The sequence below is a fragment of the Sorex araneus genome, chromosome 1, assembly GCF_027595985.1.
Source record: "Sorex araneus isolate mSorAra2 chromosome 1, mSorAra2.pri, whole genome shotgun sequence".
Lineage (NCBI taxonomy): Eukaryota > Metazoa > Chordata > Mammalia > Eulipotyphla > Soricidae > Sorex > Sorex araneus.
In genome coordinates this window covers 82,282,664-82,306,739 of record NC_073302.1, presented here as the reverse complement: position 1 = coordinate 82,306,739, position 24,076 = coordinate 82,282,664, and the positions used below count along the sequence as shown (strand labels likewise).

Below are 24,076 nucleotides of genomic sequence, written 5' to 3'. Positions count from 1 at the left end.
TCTCTAAACATTTCCTGAAACTTCTTTTCCTTTTGTGAACTTCAGTAATAATTATTAAAACAAAATTTGGGGAGAAAATAAATGTTTCCTATGAAATCTGGAAATGACACTGCACGCTTGACCACACTAGGTGCCAGGTAGAGAGAATACATAAGCTCTACTTTCACAGGAGCTAAGACGTTCTAGAATTTCATGGACTTGATCTGTGTTGGTAAATTTATATCTGCTGGTAAAGTGTAAGACAAGGAATTAAGAGCAGGAAAGACAGATCCCTCCTGCCCCCAAAAAGGTCAAGGTGGGGGTAGGTGGAAACAGGTTAGTCCCAACTAACTAGTTACTAAATAAGTCAACAAAAATCCATAAGACAAGGGGCCATGGGGGTGGATCGGGCAGCCTGGTTCTAATCTAGCCTGTGGCTGGCCAAGTGTTTGAGTTGGTCCTCTCTGCTTTGAAGTGGGTCCCCTTCGATGTGGATGCGGATGTGATTCAAGTTCAAGCCAGGCACTTGTATTACAACAAAGAAAAGTCAACTCTGGGGGTTTACAATAAATAATTCCTCCAGGCCTGAAATGGAAATCTCATCTACAGGGTGGGGCTGCCCTGAGCACACTCTGTGGAGTTTGTAAGGCTCCTGCTGGGTCCTCCTCTCCCCGGACACTTCCACTACTGACTATTCCAGCTCCTTAGCTAAGAGTGCAATTTCCATAAATCAGGGCTCTCACTTTTATTCTATCTCATCACAGACTAACAGGTCGACAAAATTACTTTTTTTTTGAATGAGTAAAACTTGGGAAGAAATTTTAAGTATATCCATTCAAATTTTAGCTACATTCTCAAGTCAATAAATTACTCATTCTTGGAAAGTAGATGGCATAATCTTAAGCAATGTTAAGTTTATTTATAAGATTTTGGAGTTCAGGAGTTTTCGACTGAAATGTTTTTATTACTAATTCGTGTTACCAGGTCACCACATACACTACTGCTTCTCCATTCCCTTGCTTGTCCCAATGACCACAACATTAGTTTCTATATCTGTTTAGAGAGGCCACATAAACTCACAACAGAATTTTCTCTAATTGTAAAGGAATGAGTGATGAAACAGTGAGCCACACACCCATTCTATCATATATCAAAATCAAATGCTATCAGGAGTCTAATTTTTTTTTTTTATAAAATCAAGGATCCATCCTCAGTCATATTTTCTTCCTTTTCAAGACTCTGAAGAAGGTGATATTAAAAGTGAAGCCATCACTTATTGCAGCTGACTGGACCTTTGGATCTTCATTATTTTGCATAATCCAAAGACTTAAAACTTAAATCCCAAAGTTTCAATGAATGATCACTTTTATACAGATTTTCTTGAGAGAGCAGGGGGTAGTGCCAAACCGAGCAGAGCTCAGAGGCAGCTCTTGGAGTAATTGCACTGGTGCTCGTAGCCATGTGGCACTGGGGATCAAGCCCAGGCCTCACACATGCAAAGCACGCCCACTAGTCATTTGAGCTACCTCCCTAGGTCTGCCACAGATTTTTAATATCTGTGTAACAAGTTACTCTGGACATCAGTTATTCTCTTCTGGGCTCACTGGTCTGTCCCACAAGGGCCCCTGTGGCTCTCAATGTGCTACTCTTCCTGGAATTCCTTTCTTGATAGTAAACATGGATTGTTTTTGGCTTTTTGTGCCACACCCAGCAGTGCTCAAGATTGACACCTGGCTCTGGCTCCAGGATCACTCCTATGCTGGGGAAGGAGGGGCGGGGGGAACCATATGGGGTTCCAGGAATCAAATCCAGGTCAACCTAATGCAAAGCAGCACCTGCCCACGATCACTCTGCCACCTCCACTCTTCAAAACAAGTATATTCTCTTAATGTTTTGCTCACTGTGGTGCTCACTTATCCAAACAATCAACAAATGTTGAATTGGAGACCTGACTAGAGTCTACCAAATAACAATTACTTCCAAACCATAATAGAAACCCTAACTTCTAAATAATTAAGAGCTTGGGCCCTCTACATGCTGTTCTACAGGTTTCTCATAGAAAGGAAAAATAATAGTACCTTTCTTTTTCAGCTACATTAGATAGGTGAATACAATATGAAAATTTTGTGAAATAAAAATATGGGGAAAGGGGCCAGAGAGACAGTACAGTGGGCAGGGCATGTGCCTTACAAGCAGCCAATCCAGGTTCGATTCTCATCATTACACATGGTCCCCCGAGGCCTGCCAGGAGTGATTCCTGAGCACCACTGAGTGTGGTTCAATTCCACCTCGCCCACCTCAATATATGTGTTTCTGTAATTTTAAATCATATGTGTCTACTGAACAAAATGTATATCTGAGCAAGGAACTAACTTGATATCAGATAGCAGTCAGTTCTCTGAAACCACAACTGCACTTCATGTCGGTTAAAAGTCACAGGTAACGAACTTCCATGAAAACTTGTATTGGTCAAAGCTGTTTTTGATTTTCCAAGAATGTAAGTTGAACCAGAGCATAAACCGTAGCTTGAAAGTCATTAATTAATACTGGCAGTACACGATGACCAAAGTAATTTCCTACTTGAAAAATAACTTACCAAGAAACCAAAACAGATGGGGAGAAAAAAAGACATGTACCATTTGATTGAAAGAAAGCCTGGGTGTTAGCACACATGTTGACATATCGATTGCTCTGTTGAGGCCCCTTACGACGTGGAAAGAGTGGAAAGATCCAAACCATTAGTGGACTAAGGTCGAGAACCAGTGGGCTCGGGGCGTGCTCCTGACCAGTTAGTGTTCTAACTGCTCCTGCTCGCGTGGAAGCTGCTATAGACATCCAGCCACGTTAGAAGCTCACCCACACCACCCGTTTATCTGAGCTACTGCATTCTGGATTATATGCGCCTTCACTTGCTTCCAATGGGGTTAGTTTTATCTACAAAACATCCAGAAGCTCCCAGAAGCTCCCTTTGGTGCTGCTTTTGGCTTGGTGGGAACTTACAATCAGTTGAGAAAGAGACCAACACTGTCTGTTATTCATGGAAACTTTGCCTCTGAATCCAGCCTTCCTGACAGCGTGGCTCAAAGGTTTCTAGTTCACTCTGAAGAGAAAGAGCATTCTCTGTGGAACTTAGAAAGCCCTCTCTGGAGTTTTCTGCTTCTCCAGGCTGATTTCTTACCTCAATCATATCTACCCATTCTCGGACATTAAGAAAGCTTTTCTCACATGTGACATCATACAGCAGCAAGACACCGTCTGCTCTTCTGAAGTAAGACTTGGCAATGCTTCTGAATCTGGAAAAGAGAAATGCATATGAGCAATGAGCTAGTCAGCCAGCTGCGACTTCATCCTTCATCTCTGCTGAAGCTCTCTTCTTCTCATCTTCTAAAGGAAGTCCCGACTGAGAACCTATTTTCTATATGTTCCTGTGATATAGTCATCTCTGTAGTCCGGCATGACCCAGGAAAAGGTATGGTGGAGAGAGCTGAGACTAGTGGCATAGAAAAGCCATTCAATTTCTCTGCAAACACTCCCAAGAATATCTACAAACCCCAAAGGCAGAGAGCAGAACTCCTATTAATGTTAGCTTCAGTCATAAGCTGCCTGAACCCTCACCCAGTACAAAGAGAAGGATTGAAGGAAATGGACAGTAGAGAAGAAATACTTGGGATGGAGGTGTGAAAGAGTGATGATAGGTATGGATGGGAGAACTGTACAGGGGTTGAAAACAAGGAACCAATAGATTTATATTTACATATTTAACTGCAGGGATCTCACTTGGGAAGCATATTCAACACACATGTCCCAACTGGATGCCAGTGCAAATATGTTACATTATCTTAAAAACAGTGTCAACCCCAAATATTTTTTTAAGGTTGGTATTCCTGATCTGCTAGACCACAAAAGCTCTAACAACGGCAGGGACTTCTTACATCTACTCATTCTTAGACACCTCGGTGGCCTGAAGGGTACCTGGCTCAGAAAGGGGAAGATACCCCAAACAAATGTATGGAACAACTGACAGATTCTATTCTAGACAAGACTCAGCCTTATGTTTAGTGTGTCTGGTCATCAGCAATGAGTATGAGACAGGACACTGCCACCAGATTAAAGTCTGCTACTTAGTTTTTGCCTCTGCCCTTAAACCCAAGGGCACAGATAGGTTCTCTTCTTCATCTTTAATTCTTCTCACAGCCCAGTAGCTCCTCACACTGTCAATCACTCAGGATTATGCCCTTAGCTAAACCCTCTTGTTTGAAAAGAGCATTCACTTTCTCCCTACTGAACTGTACCAAAAAGGAAGCTTAAAGATCTTATTATATATCTGATAAAAGGGCTAAGAGGCGATGATAAGCACACCTGAGATTTTGTTATATATAAACTATGTACCATTTGCTATAACCTTATAGTATGTTACACTTGCAGGATTATAAGTACTCACTACCCCAACTGTCTATAGGACTTGTGCAGCAGACCCGGGCAGGCCCTGAAGCTTCAGGAAAGGCATTTACCTCTCCTGACCAGCTGTGTCCCAGAGCTGGAGCACTGTTTGTTCTCCATCTACAAAGAGAGTTTTCATTTGGAAATCAACTCCTGCAAAGGGGAAGAAGAGAATATGATGTTAATATCTATATTACTTAAAAGCTTTTCATTGTCAATGTTTACTTTCCAACAGTGGTTTTACTTTGAATCCCTTTCAGATGAGAAAAAAGTCATTCAGGCAAAAGTCAGCTCAGTGAAGAAAAACCATGACGGGGCAAGAGCAACAGTAGAGTGGAGAGGACACTTGCCTTGCAGGTGGCCGACCCAGGTTTAATCCCTGGCATCCCATACAGTCCCCTGAGCCCACACAGAAGTGATCCCTGAGCACAGACTCAGGAGTAAGCCCTACCAGGTATGACCCCAAATCAAAAGAACAACAACAAAAGAATGAACATGGCTTTCAGATACTGGTTATAGGTCAGACCACACATGAGCACACAGCAGTCCCTGGGACTCAGGGGAATAGACATCTAAAAGTTGGCTAACTTGGGGAGAGATTTAATCTACAAAAGAAAATACTATAGTTACGTGTATACACATACACTGAAATATGTGTATGTGCATGGAGATGTATATAGGCATATATCACCTGCTTCCCTAAAAATCAAATCAAATACATTACATTAACAAAATCATTGTGAATTTTCAACTTTCTTATCTTGAAGGGTATAATAGGATCATAAACTTATAAGGATACTCATATAGAGGATACTCCTATGGTTCCTGCTTTTCTGGTTATCAAAATTAGATGAAGAAAAAAAACAATTTGCATTTTGCATATCTTCAACTTTTTTTGCTATTATGCAAATTTCATGTATCAGGATACATCTCCTTTCCTTGTTCCAAGAGGAGAGGTGTTTTTCAAATTTCCTTGTGGAGGAGGGGAGGGACCATGTGTAAGGATATAAGTTTCACCATAATGACCAACCAGCAAAAATATGTCATTTTATCAATTTCAAATGACTCCTGGTGACTGTTCTATGTAAAACTAGACATTTATAGAAGAAAAGTTGCTGTTTTTAAATTTAGTTTCTATGAAATTACAAAGTTATTACAAACTACAAAGTTATTCTCACACATACACACACCTACACACATACTTTGTTTTGCAGTCTGATAAGGCTTCATACATAGCACTTTAACATCTTTCAGTACCTCCTCCCCCGCAGGTTGAGAGCTGCCCTCCACCACAGACAAAAGAGTATTTCTAAAATGCAGTTCTCACCCATTTTTCTCCTTTGGGCTATAAATTCTCGGTCAGTAGAACTCAGCACCATTTTTCATTTTACCTTTAGTAACTTGAACAGTATCTGATTCAAGTTAAGTCTTAGGAAATGTTTGCTGAAAATGTGAATATCACAGCAGGCTCAAAACTGAGCTTGGTTGATCTGACTGGGTAAAGAGCTACCTCTAATCTTTATCCGTCCTCCTGTCCAAAAGCTGGGCCATATATTCCTTAGACACACACACATACACACACACACACACACACACACACACACACACACACACACACACAGATCCCTTTCTACGTAGGTCCATGAGGGAGGCGGGGAGAGAGAAGAGAGCTCTGTGTACTTAATCACTAAAGAAAATAAAACCACACTAAAGAAGGCCATTACCCATTTAATGGAAAAGGAAGCATACCCAAGGTAGCAAATGTATTTCCTCGAAATTCATTCTTGCAAAGTCTCATGAGGAAACTTGACTTGCCCACTGCAGCGTCCCCAGCCAGCACAATCTTGTAAGCCTTCTTCGAGCCAGCGGACTTAGGGCTGTCCTCGTCCGTATCTGTCTGGAGGAAAGAGCCACAGTGGGTGACAAAGGAAGGGCCAGTTCTCTCACTAAGAAGTTGTATGACACAGACAACAATAATCCTGAAGAGAAGCTTCCAAAACTAACTACCTGTGGTGAAAGTGCCGAGATGGTCTTTCTGGAACTAGCAACACTGCCTTCATTAACAGGACCTGGAGACTTCCAGCCTACGACAGATGCCACCTCGTCTGAAACGTATGTTTCCTCATCCCTTATATCAGGAACCTGTATATTTTTTAAAAAGTTAAAAACAGTTAAAAAAAAATGTTTCTAATTGTAGCATGGAATAAAGAGAAGGAAAATATGCTGGTGAATACACGCACGCAATGCTAGTACAGAGCAAGGGCCCAAATGTCAACCTATCAAAGTTTCTTCCCAACTTTGTAGAAAAAAAACATTCTATTGACTGTGAACCTTTCAGAGGGATTTCTAGAACAAATTATAGCCCAACATGGCAACAGATTTTTACCAAAGATGAGGCAAAGGGCAGTGATGATTTGTGGGACTTACATCTGTGTCTGAAGCATCACCCCCAAAGTTCTCCTGGGTGCCGTGTGACCTCTGAAATCTTCTCTGGTGCTTGTCTTCCACCTCTGAGTCATATTCATTGTAATCCCTCAAGGTAGACAAGCCACTATCAAAGCAACTCTCAGGCAGGCTATCAACTTCACAATTAATCCTCTGCATGGGGTCACAGAGGGCCAATGAGTCACAGTCCTCATCCACATAGGAAGAGTGGGATGACCTGGGGGCATAAGAGAAGGGGGCTTTACCTGAGGCTCATGCTGCCTAGACTACACAGGACAGTGGGTGGGATCAAGAAGACCAACATTCTCACCTTTGTCAAGAATTGTAATGCAATCCATGGCTGAGCAAAGGGGGAGATAAAATCAGTGAGGTATTATCAGTTCATTCTATGCAATGAGCAACTGGGATAAAGACTTCAAACTACATATTTGATAAGTGAAGCAAATTTTAATTACCATACTTCCTGATACAAAAATGAATTATCATGCCAAGATATGTTCATAAAAATGTGTGTAGAACATAGAACTGTATTTGCTCCTACTATGATCAGATGATGTCTGCTTTTGGCTTTCTACTACAAAGGGATTCTGAGAACTCATATGGGAAAGGCAATCCAGTATGGGTAGACATATGGGAAGAGTTTCAGTTGATTCAGCTGGATTCCTAAAAATTCCTTTCTTCAAATACTGGAAGAGGTGGTGCAGGAAAATGAAGATTTTTCTTAGTTGGAGGAGTACAAATAAGGGCCAACAGATAAACTTTTCTGGAAGCCTATTTCTAATCAAGGTCTAATCAAGGGGAATAGGTAGGGTACACAGAACTCTGATACAAGAAATGACAGGAGATGAACATACGTAGAAAAATAAAGGATGATCTCAGTTCAAGTCACACAAGTATGTGAGGTCAAAAATATTTTTTACCTCATCAGCAAATGTTTAAAATTAACTGAGAAGGTGATTTACCCACCATACTTCATCTAAATATGCTGTTTACTGATGAAGTCTTGGTCCTAAGTAGAAATTAAATAGTAAATCCCACTAGCAAAGAATGTGTGTGTGTGTATACACATTTGTTGCCTTGTCATTTATGAAACATCTTCTTAAAACTGATTTTAGGTTATTCTATAATAATTCCAAGGAAATCATTCATGTTATAATATAATACAGAATATTTCAGGTCCATGTCACTATTGATTGGTCAGAAGCATTTTTCAAATATATTCTTGTTTTTAATAAGGAAGAAGTTAAATCCTGAATTGATAAATCACCTACCTAAATATGTAGACTCTAAATTTAACGTAGACTTTCTCAAACTCAACTTATAAACACACCTTTATAAAAGTAAACTACACCTACCTGTCCAAAGAATGTTTTATTTACATAAGTATGTAAAAATATAAAACAACTTATATTTTTATTAGAGTTCTTAAGAAAAAATACAGTTAAAATACATAAAGTTAAAATACAATGAGGACAAAAAGAGGAGCAGATTACATTTACAACATTTTAGCGAGGTTTTATATTAGTCTAAAACAGAAAAGTAAATGTTAATTTATTTCACAAAAGTGTTCACAGTGCTAAAAGAAGCACCTGCCCAGTCTACAGTGGTCTATAGTTAAGGTTCAAGATAACAAGCACAAAAGTGCTATATTCTGTTCCACAGAGGACCTATGCAATGATTTTGTCCCTTAAAATCCACTGCTAAGGATCAATTAGTCCAGAATTTACAAATCTTTTTCATCATGCTTTTGTAAAAGGGAATCATAGTGAAATTTCTGAAATAATTTTGACATAAATTTCTTTTCCTTACGTACTTAGAACTGACTGACCTTAGCTATCAGTCCAGGAAAAAAATCACATGACACCCACATATTTTTGTTGTTAATGAGAATGAATAAACTACTAAGCATTTTTATTTAACATGTCAGCAAGCAATATAAGCATCATATATCTGCAAAGTATTTTCTAAAAAGTTATAACCAATAGATTCTGGTGATATGCCGTCCTAAATGGGAACCTGACCACTTTGCTATTACCAGGGTAGGCAATGCATTAATCTTTACCCCAAATTGTCCAATGAAAGGGGAACTAAAAGGAATCAGAAAGGTGCATCAGCAAATCAGAACAGCAATGAGGATATCATCTTATACCACAGAAACTGGCACACATCAAAAAGAACAAACACAACCAGTGCTAGAGCAGATGTGGGGAAAAAGGGACTCTCATTCATTGTTGGTGGGAATGCCAACTGATCTAGCCTTTTTGGAAAACAACATGGAGATTTCTCCAAAAACTAGAAACTGAGCTCCCATATGACACAGCAATAACACACCTGGGAATTATTTCAGAGATGCAAAACAACACAGTAGAAATGACATCTGCACTTATATGTTTATTGCAGCATTGTTCACAATAGCCAAAATCTGGAAAAAAATCCAAGTTTCCCAAGAACAGATGACTGTTTTAAGAAACTCCGGTACATCTACACCAATGGAATACTATGCAGCTGTTAGAAAAGATGAAGTCATGAAATTTGCTTATAAGTGAATGGACATGGAGAGTTTTGTGCTAAGTGAAATGAGTCAGAAAGAGGGACAGACATAGAATGACTGCACTCATTTGTGGAATATAAAGTAACATAATATGAGACAAACATCCAGGATAGTAGAGATAAGGGCCAGGAGGATGGCCTCACATGCTGGGGAAAAAGGCAGTTGGGATGGAGAAGGAACCACTAAGTAAATGATTGCTCGGGGTTGGACAGGCATGCTGAAAGTAGACTTAGAACCAAACATGATGGCCTCTAAGTATCTATATTGCAAACCATAATACCCAAAAAGTAAAGAAAAAGTAAGAAAGAAGGTGCCTGCCACAGAGGCAGGAGGTGGGATGAGGTGGCAGTGGCAGGAGGGATATTGGGAACATTGGTAGTAAAAAATGTGCACTGGTGGAGGGATGGGTGTTCGATCATTGTATAGCTGAAACTTAATCATGAAAGTTTGTAACTGTACCTCATGGTGATTCAGTAAAAAACAAAAAAGGTGCATCAGAAATGGAAAGCTGGATACCTAAACTATGAATTCTCTTCTACTTCCAAACTGTAACATATCCCAGTATCAGCATTGTACACATCTGCAGGTACATGCAACATATGCACATCCGCAATCTTTCCATTTTTATACTAAACCCAAAGTTAGATGGGCTAAGTATTTGACTTCACTGATCCAAAGAGAGTTAAATTATGTCAAATTTTTATGTCATCCATAGTAGCTCATGAGCCATATATTTACTTTTGAAGTGTACTTTCTCTTAAATATAGTTCACATGTTATGATGAACTATTAAACATTCTCAGGTTACATATCATGTGCGTAAATATGGTAACACAATATGCCTTAGTTTCACTAGTTTTCTTGAAATATCACTTACTGAGTCTACTTCTATGAAACATGACATGATTAAGGGTAAAAGGTGAACACAAATAAAACAAAAGTCACAATAACATCTTAAGGAAATCACTTATCCCTCTCAAAGATATTAATCTTTACATGTTTTATTTCACCAATTTAATGATAGAAATAGAAATTAGGGTCTCACCTATTATGTCACTATAAATGAAATCTACTTTCCTTTTAACTTTGATACAGAATTCAAACAAAGAGTAAGTAGGTGTTAACATACCTGTCATAGCCCAGAGGTTGAGGAGAATGACCATTAAATCTGGGACTGTTTCTAGAAATTGTATTCCCTGGTGATATATTATTTATGCGCTGTAATAAATAAGTAACATTTGTTATTCCAAATAAACATTTATATTCCCCTGCTGCACATACATAAACAGTAGGTAGTCAAACAAGACAGACTGCTTTTTAAACTGTAGCACACTAGTGACAAGTTTCGATCTTTTTTTTTTTTACAAGTTGCGATCTTACCTGAGCAAATGTGAGCATGAAAATGAAGAGAAAACTGCGACAAAGGAGATATAAACCACAGCAACTAAACTTATCAATGGGCAGGATGTGGGTGGGAGAGAGGGCGTGAACCTGGACAGTGATAGAGGGAAGTGGACACTGGTGGTGGGATTGGGGCTGAACACTGTATGTCTAGAGCTCAACTATGAAGAACTATGCAAATCATGGTGTCATAATAAAAAGAAATTTTTAAATAAAAGGGAACAGTCCACAGTTCTCTCTTTATTCACATCTTATATAAAACCCATAGCATAAGCCATACAGGAGTTTCCCATGTTTTCCAGAATGGCACAGTATCAGCTTTTTGATACCTGTCTCTTTTCAAACACTATGATGACACAGTGACTGACTTGTTCAGTGCTATAATGCTAGAATTCTACACTTAAAGATGACCTCCCCCCTCAAAAAAAAAACACAAAAAACCAGAAGAGGCTCTCTTGTACACATTCTCAAAATCGTCTGTTGGACTTAGCTTGTTCTTGTGGGACAAAAGAAGCCTCAACTTGGACAATTTCATTCCAACATCAGAAGTCCCTTCTCCTTCCTCACTACTGGGCAGGATCTAATTTGGTCCTCCGTGGAATCTTCTTTCTTCATATTGCTAGCTGTGCACACATGAACTCCCTGCACAGTCTGAATTCTTTGAGAGCACAAGCCATACCTTACACATCCTTCTTTGGCTTTCTTTTAACAAAACATGGTTAACATCTTAGGCATTTATTTCCTTAAGGAATGATTGCATTTTTAATCTGGAAAAAATGCCTCCTTGAGTGATACTGGAAAGCATCTTATTATTGTAAACTCCATCTATGAAGTTACTCTTGAAGAAAATACATGAAAATAATCCACTCCAAGACAGAAAAAAAAGTATGAGAGTGGGAATATATCCCGAGGATGCAAATGAGCACAGTAGAAATGACATCTGTACCTATATATTCATTGCAGCATTGTTCACAATAGCCAAAATCTGGAAACAACCCAAGTGCCCTAAAACAGATGACTGGTTAAAGATGACTGGTTAGTCTATCTATACAATGGAATACTATGCAGCTTTTAGGAGAGATGAAGTCATGAAATTTGCTTACAAATGGATAGACATGGAGAATATTATGCTAAGTGAAATGAGTCAGAAAGAGAGGGACAGACATAGAGGGACTGCACTCATTTGTGGAGTGTAGGTAGCATCGCATGAGGTTTACATCCAAGGACGGTAGATACAAGGGCCGGGGAATTGCACCATAGCTGGAAGCCTGCTTCATGAGTGGAGGGGAGAAGACAGATGGAATAGAGAAGGGATCACTAAGAAAATGATGGCTGGAGGAACCAGTTGGGATGGGAGATGCATGCCGAAAGTAGATAATGGACCAAACCTGATGACCTCTCAGTGTCTGTGTTGCACGCCATAACGTTCAAACGTAAAGAAAGATTATGGGGAATATTTTCTGCCATGGAGGCAGGGGGAGGGTGGGAAAGGGGGGGGCATACCTGGGATATTGGTGGTGGGGAATGTTCACTGGTGGAGGGATGGGTGTTTGATCATTGTCAGATTGTAACCCAAACATGAAAGCCTGTAACTATCTCATGGTGATTCAATAAAATAAAATCTTAAAAAAAAAGTATGAGAGCTATGCGACATACCAAGGATCTGTTGAACCTGCTGTAACTATTTTCCAGGGCACTCCGTAGGCCATCATTAGTGTCATGCAGCTTCCGGTTGGCTGTTCTATGGAGGAATTAATAAAATAGGTAACTGAAGGACAGAATTTGTAGGATAGGCTCTGAGAGGTTCAAGACGAGAGGTGCTTTCAGACTGAGAGGTTCGGAATAGGGAACTACTTACCAGCCTGTGCAACTCTCCACCACTTTTCTTCCAATCTCATACAATGAGCTCATACTTCATTTCCACAAGTGCAACTTAAGTGGTGTCTCCTCTCTCTTTAGAGAGGAGGCCTAAAGGCCTTTCAGGAGGAAATGAGCTCTACTGAGAAACCTACTCTTCCCCCCGCTAGTCCCGCTGTTTGAACAGGCTGCATGCTGGCGTCTGACCCAGAAGCATGAGCCCGGTGGTGTGCAGCTGGCCTCCATCCCACTGCATGCACATCAGCGGCAGTGGGCACAGGGTGCGCAAATCACTTTTTCTCCAAATTTCTCGTAAGCCTCACTCATGGCCTGATGCCATTGCACCAGACATTTGTGTGCTCCGATGCTGATTCTAGGCTTAAATTCCAACTCAGATATTGTCCATGTGACATCTGGAAGTCACTGGATCTGTCAGGCCCTCAGCAACCTCCTCTATGGGAATGAGCTCGATGACAAGATCATCCCAAAAGGGTCTACTTATTTGTCAAGTCTCGGGTGATCCTCACTTTCTCCAGGAAGGCCTCCTGGACCTCAATGGGCAGGATGAACTCTCCACAATACACCCTTTGGAAAGCAGTCCAAACTCTTTGTCTAACTTCACTTGGCATTTCACTGATTTCTATAATGACTGACCAATTCATATCTTCCTCCTGTGAACTGTCCCATCAGAAAAGACTTTTTCTCAGTATCTTGAGCACTTGACCTATCAAAAATGCTGAGTGAAGCTTCCTAAAAGGATACAACTCTGTACAGATGCAGGGAGACCTAATGAAGATCCAAAACTGATGACAATAAATATAGTAAGCCTGATCTTACTTAATTTGGGGTGTGTTTGTGGGGGTGTGAATGCCCCAAAACACTGTAGAAGAAAAAAAGGGATGTCGGAGGGGAGGTTTTACAGAGAAGGTGCTTGAGGATAAAGGTAACAGAACTACACTATTTTATAATTAAAATTATAACTAGAATTTAAAAGTATCATTTTAGTTTAAAGGAAAAATAAACTAAGAAAAATATGCCTCTAAGCCCAGTAAATTGCCAAAGAATGATCGAGCATGCCTGGTGCTGTATCAAGACACTGGCCCTGCAGGAAAAACCAGCGCGGTCAGAGCCCCTCCTCCTTCCTCACAGAGACACAGTGAACAGAGCTTCTGACTTGTGAGAACTTTGGAGAACTGGGCTCTGACTCCTGAATTTGAAGCAGCTTATTGGGCATCAGAAGCATGAAAAATCTAAATGGATGTACCAAATCCAACAGTGAGAAGAAACTCACAGCCCAGGTGTGAACGGAGTGACCAGAGATTAAGTAGGTAAAATGAGCGTTTAGCAGTAGAACTTACTGGAGCATTTCAATTTGCCTCTCAAGACTATTTCGGTCTTCTGTGTACTCTCGAATTATTTCCAGATCCCTGTAAGAACACATTTTGCATTAAAAGGAGAATTTAGTGCTCTGTCTGGCCATTCCTTCACTACACCCAACACCACTTTTCACCCTTTTTGAAGCTGCATGGCCTTGGCCGTGGTTTTTGATCTGCTCGTGTTCCTACTCGGTTCCGGTTCCTCTGCTTCAGCCTGTGAGCCCCCCAGCCACCCACTTCACCAGGCCCAGCTCTCTTCCCCCCGGGGCCTGAAACACAGAGCTGCTACATGGCCTCCCCTAGACAGCCCCATGCTCAGCACTCAAGATCCCACTGGCACTCTTACCCTGACCCTTCTCTGCTCATTTTCAGCCTTAGTTAGAAACTCCAGTTATTTTCTCTATCCTTGTGATGATTTCTCCTCTCCTTCCCACCCCCAACCCCTAAGTCACAGAAGAATCCACCAGCCCAGACTTTGTCAGGTCCCTAGAAATCTAAGCTGAATCTTTCTTCATTGCTTTATTGTGAAGCCTCCTCAGAAAGCCCACTCCAAACACTCACCTGCCATTCCAGTCCCAGCTCATGTGCGGCTCCATTTCCGAACAGGCAAAACCCCACCACTATCTTCCCAAAACCCAGGTTATTGAATTTTATCCACATTAACCTGCTTTTCCGCTCTTTTGATAATGGTTAAAATTTCCCCAATTACAATCAGAAATTGAAGTTTCCAAACCAAAAATGCTGGATTTTTAACTAGCTTTCATACTGCTTAATATTTTAAAGACTATTTTATTTGCATTCAAAACAGATTCCCCCACCCCAAACCAGGGTTATCTTGCCCTGTGTTCTTTCTGTGAGTTGCTTACTGCCTCCCTTACAACATCTCACACTTTCTTTTCTCAAGTTGGAAAACCCCACCTTGCAGAATGCTCTGTGGGTGGGGTCAGCTGCAGGGCAGGGCCATGTGGGGTGGGGGGGGGTGACCGTGTCTGGCTGATGGAGGAACATACCCCATATACCTCAGCTCTCCCTGCCCTTCACCCCAATCCCTTTCTATAAAGTTCCTCGCATCTTCTAGACTAAAAGAACACCCTGTCCACATCAAATGGCAACTCTCACAATGAAGCTGGATTTCTGACACCGGGATTTTAAAATTCATAACCTTTTAGTTCTTTATTTTTCTGAATTAAATTTGAGGATTCAGGGCTGAAGTAGGAGAACAGCAGGTAGGCACTTGTCTTGCACAAGCCAAGCTGGGTTTGATCCCCAGCACCACATACGCTCCCTGGCCCCTCCAGGAGTGATCCCTGAGCACAGAGCCTGTAGGAAGCCCCGAGCACTGCTAGCTGTGGCACAAAAACCAGAACCAAACAAACTCGAGGGACCCAAAGAGTAGAGACTTCTAAAATATCTTCCACACTAACTGCTTCTTTAGCTCAGGGGCCCGTTAATAGTAAGCACTTCACAAACACTTAATTCAATCCATCTTAATTCTGATTAAGTTTGCAGACAAAATAACAAGATGCTTTCCCCAACTGTGCATGTGTGTATTATGAATGCATACAGGTGTATGTGTTAATGGAATGAACATTTCCTACACATATGTGCATTTATAGGCAAATATGCATGTGAACATGGATGCATTTTATATTTTCATGGCCCTATGTAACCATCCATGCACATGGAGAGAGAGGCAGACACAGATAAATATGTGCCTCCATATGCATGGCATGCATATGTTGGGTCTTACATTATTCACCCCAAACTGCTAAACATAAGAAAATAAAATTAGGTGCCTTAATGGCTACTTTTCCCTTTTCTTATACTGTAGGTTAGGATTCCTACCCTCAAGCACTTTAATTTGTATTAACTTTCAACATTTTTGGCATTTTCTCCCAGATAATCCAAACATTTAAGAAGTCATTCATGGTCCGATACAAACTATTTCAACTAAGTATTTGTATTTTATTTAAGAAAATTTTAAAGCTAGAAAACCTGACACTGAAAGTACAAGTTTAAAAAGTGAAGAACGTAGTAAATAGTCTATTATTACTTAACTGAGTTTAATTCATATCACAGCCATTCCACTCAATCCAAGATACAAAACAGGAAGTATCATACCTCTCAGAATTCAGACTTTGATCAGCATAATCACTTTTCAAAGCATCTAATTCACTCTGAAGAAAGGCTATGTTTGTCTGTGCTTCTATAAGATCTTTCTTAACTTTCTGATTTTCCTAAAGGGAGGAAACAGGTCATTAGATTTGAGTTTCTTCTACCTGGGAAAATGAAGTAACATCATGTAACCTTCTTATCCAGACTCCCACCACTCCACAAATCCAAAAATCTTGTTGTTTAAGGGCCCATCAGTTCAACATGATTTGAAACTGTAAGTTTTCACAAAGTTAAATTCTCAAAACTGTTGTTACTTTTTCAAAACACTAGATATTTTGTGCTAAATATCCAATAGTCAAAAAAGGTTTCAGCACCTTTGTCCCAGTTTACCCACTTTCTTTTCCCTATCATTTTGGTAACCACTAACTAGTTTTAAAGTCTATGAGTTCATTTGTGCTATTTTCAGTACATAGACCATTTATGAATGAAACCATAGGTTGTTTGTCTTTGTTCATCTGACTGACTTTAACAAGCATGAAAATTGTCTAAGGGTAACTCCCGACTCAGATCTTTTCCTGTCTTATCCTAACAAAAAATAGTTGATTCCAAAAGCTAAAATGACAGACCTTGCCTTTTGGGAAAAAAAAAAAAATTACAAGTCTTGGGAACAATTTCAGAGAGTTGGGTTCATGTGTTGCACTCTCAATGCCCCAAGTCAGTCCAGGGCAAAGCCTGGCCTCTGTGAGCACTGCCAGTGTGCAGCCCTGTGGCACCCCAAGGGCTGTGAGGTCACTCCCTGGAGTGCTGGGCCCAAGCAGCACCGAACTGCCAGGCACTGAGTACCAGCAGGACAAGTGTCCCAGGAGAGTCCTCAGGCTCAAAGCATTGCTAATGACTCCCCACCGCTTCCCAAGAGGAAATAAAAGAACTGAGTGAATCCTACAAGGAAGATTCAAGGGTCTCTGAATACCCATGGCCACTCATCCAGGAGACTGCTTCCACAGGCCTCACAAGGAAGCTCTTCTGAAGATGCTTTCTGGAGAGGGCCCAGCAAAAACAGATCTATTTCCTAACTATCCAGGTTACGATCACCAATACCAGCTTCCAAAACGATCACCAATACCAGGATGATAGATGGTAACTTTAAAAGACAATCCGTATGATAAAAATGAAATCTCACAGATTCCAATATTCAGATTTTCAAGAAGGAAAAAATCCTATGCACTATAAAGAACAGGTAGGTAGTAAGGTATTGTTGGTATTAGAAAAGGAGCAGTTTCTTTTTATATTAAGAAACCACAAACTGAACCAGAAATCCAGAAAAACAACCAATTCCACAAGAAAGTCATGATTATACTAAAAATCCTACTTAGATGGAGCAAAACAAAGATCTTGTGGCACATTAAAGGGATTCATTTGACCATAAAACTTGGAAAGAGGCACAGGGAAAATGAAAGGAGAGAAAGAAAAGCAATTCTAATTCACACTGGCTCCCTTGGTTCTGAAGTCAGACTAGAGTCATAATAAAGAAAATGCTCATTATTGACTACTTTATCTTGGAGTCAAGCGAAAAGCAAAAAATTAAAACCTGGTTAACAGAACATATGCGAATGCCATCAATTTTGACCGATCAAAGACTATAGACAGAGTTAGGAAACCAGGGCAAAGAACAGAAAGAAGAAAGTGAGGAGAGACAGGACAAAAGACTCATCTTGTCAGAAAGGGAAGCACTGGTTAACTCCTTAAAGCTTCATGGTCATATCGTTACTGCTTTGAAAAAAAGTAAGTAAAAATCATTCACCACAGGTGGGAGCATTGCTGAGGACAGCCTGCATAAATAAAACCTTTGAAGGACAGTATCTCAGTCTTTCTCTAATTACAGTTTCAACTTCTCACTAAACTACCATTTCTTAAACATAAATAACAGCGTGATTATGCTTCTGAAATAGTAGCCTGACAGGATATATATTTATGCAAATAAAATGTGATTCTTACCATTGATAGGTCATAAATTTGTTTTTTTAATGCAGCCACATCTTCTTTTTGACTTATATGTTTTGACTGTTCTTCTAGCTGAAAAAACAAATAAAAGTTGTGCATTTACAAATTCACCTGGGAGGAATTCTGCAACATTCAGAAATATGCTAGTATATAGCTATCGAAAATCAAGAAATCCTTAATTTTCAACACTAAATTTTATAAATCATTAAGGTAAAGTCTAAAGAATTTGAAAATTTGCATTAATAATTTAAGCAACTGAAAATAAGTTGTATCATTTAAAACATTTTTTGGGGGCCAGAGCAATAGTACAGCAGGTAAGTCGTTTGCCTTGCACACGGCCGACCTGGCTTCAATCCCTGGCATCCCATATGGTCCCCCAAGCATCACCAGGAGTAATTTCTGAGTGCAAAGCCAGGAGTAACCCCTGGGCATCATGGGTATGATGCAAAAAGCAGAAAAAAACCATAAAACATTTTCTTTAAAAAGATTTAAAGCCCTTTTCAGAAAAACCTTTCAATCACTAAGTAATCCAATCCTCACTTTTCCAGTTATATTGATATGAATCCAGATATTTATGTTCTCCTAAAGCTCTATAAGCACCTAACACTTTGTATCCCATATTACACTTATTTACTAATGTCTTCTACTCCTACTAGAGCCTAAATTTTTAAGAACAAAGTAGATATCAGATTTGCCTATATCTTTTGTTCATAGTAATTTCAATGAATGTTTATAAAATCATGTAATGTATCATTAAGCTAGAGACAGAATACACAAAATTACATAAGCATAGACATGAGTTGTGGTAGCTGAATGACATATTCGCACTTCCAGATGAAACTGGCTCATGACCATCTATATAACATGGACAACACAAATGTCTTTCCTACAAATAGCTTAGGCCCCTGAGGTTAATGGGGATTTTTACTCACAAATAAGCTAATGGAATACTTTATGTCCTAATAGAAACCTACGCCTTATTTCACTGACTCTCATCAAAATCTAAGTACTGTGATGCTAGACTCTGTACTCCTTTTAGGTGGGATCAATGGGAAAATTTCACATTGCTGTATCACAACTGTCACATGTCTGACTGCAACTGAAAGCAGTCAGTGATTTTAAAATATATGACAATTTCACAGAAAGCAAACTAGGAAAAAATGTTTCTGAAAATAAAGACAATTATAATAAATTTGTAAGGCTTTCTATAGTTCTAGAAAATCTAACTTACTCTCAAATAACCCATTTCCCATGTCTTGTAGGAAAACCCTGCAGACAAGCAGAAAAGGCTGGCATAAGTGAGAGAGCATGTGCTGTGTGGGAAAATGACTACTGTGTGGGATTTTGAGCAAGTCAGTTAGCCATTCTGGAAGTCCTCATCTCTAAATGTAGAATATTCACACCTTCTTCAAAGTGTGAGGATTAGAAGCTTTGATTCTGAAAAGGGCCTAATGAACTATAAAGCTAAAAAGTATTTGTTTTGGGGGTCATGAGGAAAGTTTATTATTAATCCCACTTTACACTTAAGAAACTAAAGATCCTAAATGTGAGGCAAATTGTCTAAGATGTACAAGGCTCAAAAAGGTGTAAAGACTTACTGCTCTCAACTCTCATTGCTTGGGGTTTCTTTAGACTTCATCATACTCTACATCATGGCCAAAATGATACATCTTGTTAGATACATCTTACTCCCAGAAATTAGTGAGGTCAGTGACTAGGAGTATCTGTGACTTTAACACAGACAGGGATTGGTTCATTTAAATTCTGTAATATAGATAAGTATGTATGATCTAATGAACTTTGGAAATTAAGTATAAAGTTGACATTGAAAACTATTTCCCAAGAATATTGGGGGAGTTCTTAATAATTCCAAAAGTTTAAATTACAATAGCCTATGAAATACGTTTGAATGGTCCTTTAATCTCCCTGAATATATACACTGGAAGAAGCACTGAAGGTTATCATTTGAACAAACAGGGAAGCAAGTGTCATGCCCAAATTCACAGTACTGTAGTTAGGAATGATCTGTTTTCATTTCAGCTGAGATATTTCCAGTGGTTATGATGATAATCTACATAGAAGTAAATCCATATCGTATGGGAGTCAGCTTGCACCAGGAGTTGAAAGTCTACTTTAAACATCTCAACCTAAATTCTTCATTCAGTGATGTCAATTCAGTAGCTTGAAGCTGAAATGATAGTACTTATACCACAGAAATCAGCAAATGCAATGAAACCCCCCCACAGTCCAGCAACTACCAATACAGACACTACTCATTAGATCCCAAATGGAGCAAAGGCTAAAACCTAATCATACCTCTCCTCATGGCTGTCCCCTGCTTAGCAGAGAACCTCTAGATCTGCACTTTCTATACAGAAGGGGGAGATTCCTTTCATTTAACAAATATTTACAGAATCTGCCATTGAAGGGGCAGGATATAAAGGCACTGATCAGGAAAGACTGGTCCCCTGCTATTACTGGACACATGGAACTTGAAGACTCCTTCCCACTGATGACTAAACTGGGATTTAACCAGTAACAGTTTAAGGGATCGATCAGCAGATAGTATATTGGGTAGGGGCTCCATTCGATACCCAGCATCCTATATGGTCCTCTGAGCACTGCCAGGAGTGATCACTGTGTACAGAGCCATGAGTCAGCCCTGAGCATCACTGCCTGTGGCCCAAAATAACAACAACAATGATAATAACAATAACAACAATAACAATAATAATAATGTTTTCAAGGAATCCTAACTGGCTCTGAAATCCTATTCTGTCTGTAATTTCAATATGATTCCAAGTGGTTTTAGAGGCCAGTAAGTTAAACATCCCGCTATATTGGAGGATTCCTAGATGAAGGTGACGTTTCTGAGCTTTAAATACCTTTTTGAGTTTCTTTATTGTCACCTGGAGGTCTCCCACTTCTGTTTCATACTGACGTCGAAGGTCAGTGAGAGCTTCCTCAGCTTTGCGTTTCTCCTGAAAAAAAAATTTTAAAAAAATAATAAATTTTGGTGATCTAAATAGGTTCTTCAAAACAGCCCAAATGAGAAACATTCTGTGTCTCATTAAGGCTGAGTTCAGGTCTCCTAAACAGGGAAAATGAGACATCAAAAGAAAAAGTTTCTACAGACCAAAAGAAACTCAAGCCAAAACAAAAAAGATACCCTACTAAATGGTAGAAGACATTTGCACAAAATGAATATATAAAGGATATATATCCAGGATATATAAAGCACAAGCAAAGCCCAGTATCAAATAAACCAATCACCCCACAAAAAAAGGGGAAAGGAGATGAACAGACACTTTCATGATGAAAACATACAGATGGCGAGTAAATGAAAAAGTGCTCTTTATCAATATTATCAGGAAGAAAATTAAAACAACAATAAGGCATCATCTCACACCAGTGAGAATGGCATATACCAAGAGCACAAGAAACAATCAGTGTTGGGAATATGCTAAAAAAGGAACTGTCATTCACAGCTGGTGGGAAATGCCACCTGTTGCAGCCTCTATGGAAAAGAGTATGTTCATTTATCAAAAAAAGTAAGAAAAGGGGCTGGAGCGATAGCACAGTGGGTAGGGCGTTTGTCTTGCACGCGGCCGACCCGGGTTCAATTCCCAGCATCCCATATGGTCCCCTGAGCACCATCAGGGATAATTCCTGAGCGCAGAGCCAGGAGTAACCCCTGTGCATAGCCAGGTGTGACCCAAAAAGCAAAAAAAAAAAAAAAGTAAGAAAAGTGCCTGCATATGACCCTGCAATTCTACTTCTAGGCATGTACCCCTAAAACAAAAACATTACTTGGGAAAGATATATATGTACACCTATGTTCATTGCATCTATTGCATCTTATATCTATGTTCATTGATATCTTATAGCATACTTCTTCCTCTGGGAGAACCTGGCAAACTACTGGGAGTTTCCTGCCCACATGGGAGAGCCTCACAAGGTCCCCATGGTGTACTAATATGCCAAAACCAGTAACAAGCTGGGTCTCATTCCCCTGACCCTGAAAGAGCCTCCAGTACAGCATCGTTGGAAGGATGAGTAGAGAGAGGCTTCTAAAATCTCAGGGCTTATATGAATTACTGAGACCGCTCGAGAAATTTGACGATCAATGGGAGGATGATGATGATGATATGTTCATTGCAGCACTTGGTACAATGGCCAAAATATAAGAAAAAAATGTCCAATAACGAACAAGTGAATAAAGAAAGAGATGCTAGACACCTCCCCTCCTCTCTCTCTGTCTCTCTGTCTCTGTCTCTGTTTCTGTCTCTCCTGTCTCTGTCTGTCTGTCTGTCTGTCTCTCTTTCACACACACACACACACACAGGAAAGATGAAACCATGTAGCTCTCTGCAACCAAGAAGTAACTGAAGGATATCATATTAAGCAAAGTGGAGAAGGGAAAATATGGATGTTCTCCCTCAGAAAAACAGAGTAACAAGACAGGGAATGGCAGGAATCAAATAATGTCAAGTAACAAGTAACAAGACAAGAGGATGGGAGGAATTGGACGGTGGGCTGGCAGTAACTCAAGACAAGGGTCAAGGGTCACAGGAATTTCAGCGATAGAGAGGAAAGGTAACTCAGTATATCAAAACCACAAGAGGGGCCGAAAAGATAGTGCGGAGGTGAAGTCCGTGCATCTAACTCAGGTTCAATCCCCTGTGCCCCATCCGGTCCCCCTAGTCCCGAAAGGAGTGATTCCTGAGCACAGAGCCAGGAGGAAGCCCTGGGCACTGCTAGATGAGGCCCAGAAACAAGTAAAAACAAAAGAGCCAACTCAAGTGTAGCCATTCAGCCCGAGCTAGAGTAAATTGGGGACAAGGCTCAAAGCACACTCACTGCGCTCAGGATCACTCCTGGCAGGGCTTGGGGACCGTAAGTGTTGTCGGGGACTGAACCTGGGTCAGGCATATGCAAAACAAGTGCCCTATCCTCCATACTATACCTCCGGCCACTATAATAATTAAACTTTAAAAACATGAGTTTGCTAAAGAGGTGGGGTGGGGAGAGGGAGGGAACCAGGTTGACCAGGGTGAGGGGGTGTGGGGAGGGGCTGCCACTGGCAGTGGGATTGGAGTTGGAATGCTGAATGCCTGCAACTCTGTTATTTGTATAAATAATGGTGCCAAATTTTTCTAAAACTAAAAGAAAAAAAGTAAAATATTTTTATTCTTCAGTAGACACTGTTAGAGCCCGTTAGATAGCTCAACAGGCTGAGTACATGCTTGCCCTGCAGAAATCTTGTGTTCAATGCTAGGTACCACCTGGTCCCCCCACTATTCCTCGGAGATATTCCTCCCCAAGTACAAAGCTGGGAGGAGCTCCTGAGCACTGCCAGGTATGGCCAAAAACTGGAGAGTAGGATAGCACAGTGGGTAGGGCGTTTGCCTTGTATGCGGCCAACCCGGGTTCGATTCCCAGCATCCCATATGGTCCCCTGAGCACCGCCAGAGGTAATTCCCGAGTGCAGAGCCAGGAGTAAGCCCTGTGCATCGCCAGGCGTGACCCAAAAAGCAAAAAATAAACCAAAAAACAAACAAACAAACAAATAACTGGAGAGTAACAAAAGATATGGTAATGAAATAGAAATGGTAAGTCACAACCACAAAGAAATATTTGTGGATCAGAATATATAAAGAACTCTCAAAGTTCAATGACAATCACTGCCCTCCCCCGTCCCAATTTTTAGATTTAAAACATTTTAAAATGCAGGCACTGAAGGAGAGACACAGTGGATGACTGGTTAGGTGACGCTAAGGAAAGAGGCATGACAGGGTTATCGAGAAACAGATGGCAGATGGATACACCCATTATGTTGACTGTGGCGATAGTTTCATACTAATTGTCTGTATCTAATCTTACCATATTAGATACTTCCAATATGTACCATT

The 24,076-nt window shown here is 40.2% G+C and overlaps 1 protein-coding gene across 1 annotated transcript in view; it reads right to left on the bottom strand.

The window, feature by feature from the left end:
• RASEF (RAS and EF-hand domain containing) overlaps positions 1-24,076 on the bottom strand; it is a 75,364-nt gene that overhangs the window by 5,790 nt on the left and 45,498 nt on the right. Inside the window, exons 4-14 of the mRNA XM_055123347.1 lie at positions 21,050-21,145; positions 18,159-18,236; positions 16,170-16,285; positions 14,031-14,099; positions 12,472-12,556; positions 10,544-10,632; positions 6,847-7,081; positions 6,427-6,561; positions 6,169-6,316; positions 4,491-4,572; positions 3,158-3,272 (exon numbers count right to left, since the gene is read on the bottom strand). Of these exons, the coding sequence (XP_054979322.1) occupies positions 3,158-3,272; positions 4,491-4,572; positions 6,169-6,316; positions 6,427-6,561; positions 6,847-7,081; positions 10,544-10,632; positions 12,472-12,556; positions 14,031-14,099; positions 16,170-16,285; positions 18,159-18,236; positions 21,050-21,145 (1,248 nt within the window). The remainder of the gene's footprint in view (positions 1-3,157; positions 3,273-4,490; positions 4,573-6,168; positions 6,317-6,426; positions 6,562-6,846; positions 7,082-10,543; positions 10,633-12,471; positions 12,557-14,030; positions 14,100-16,169; positions 16,286-18,158; positions 18,237-21,049; positions 21,146-24,076) is intronic.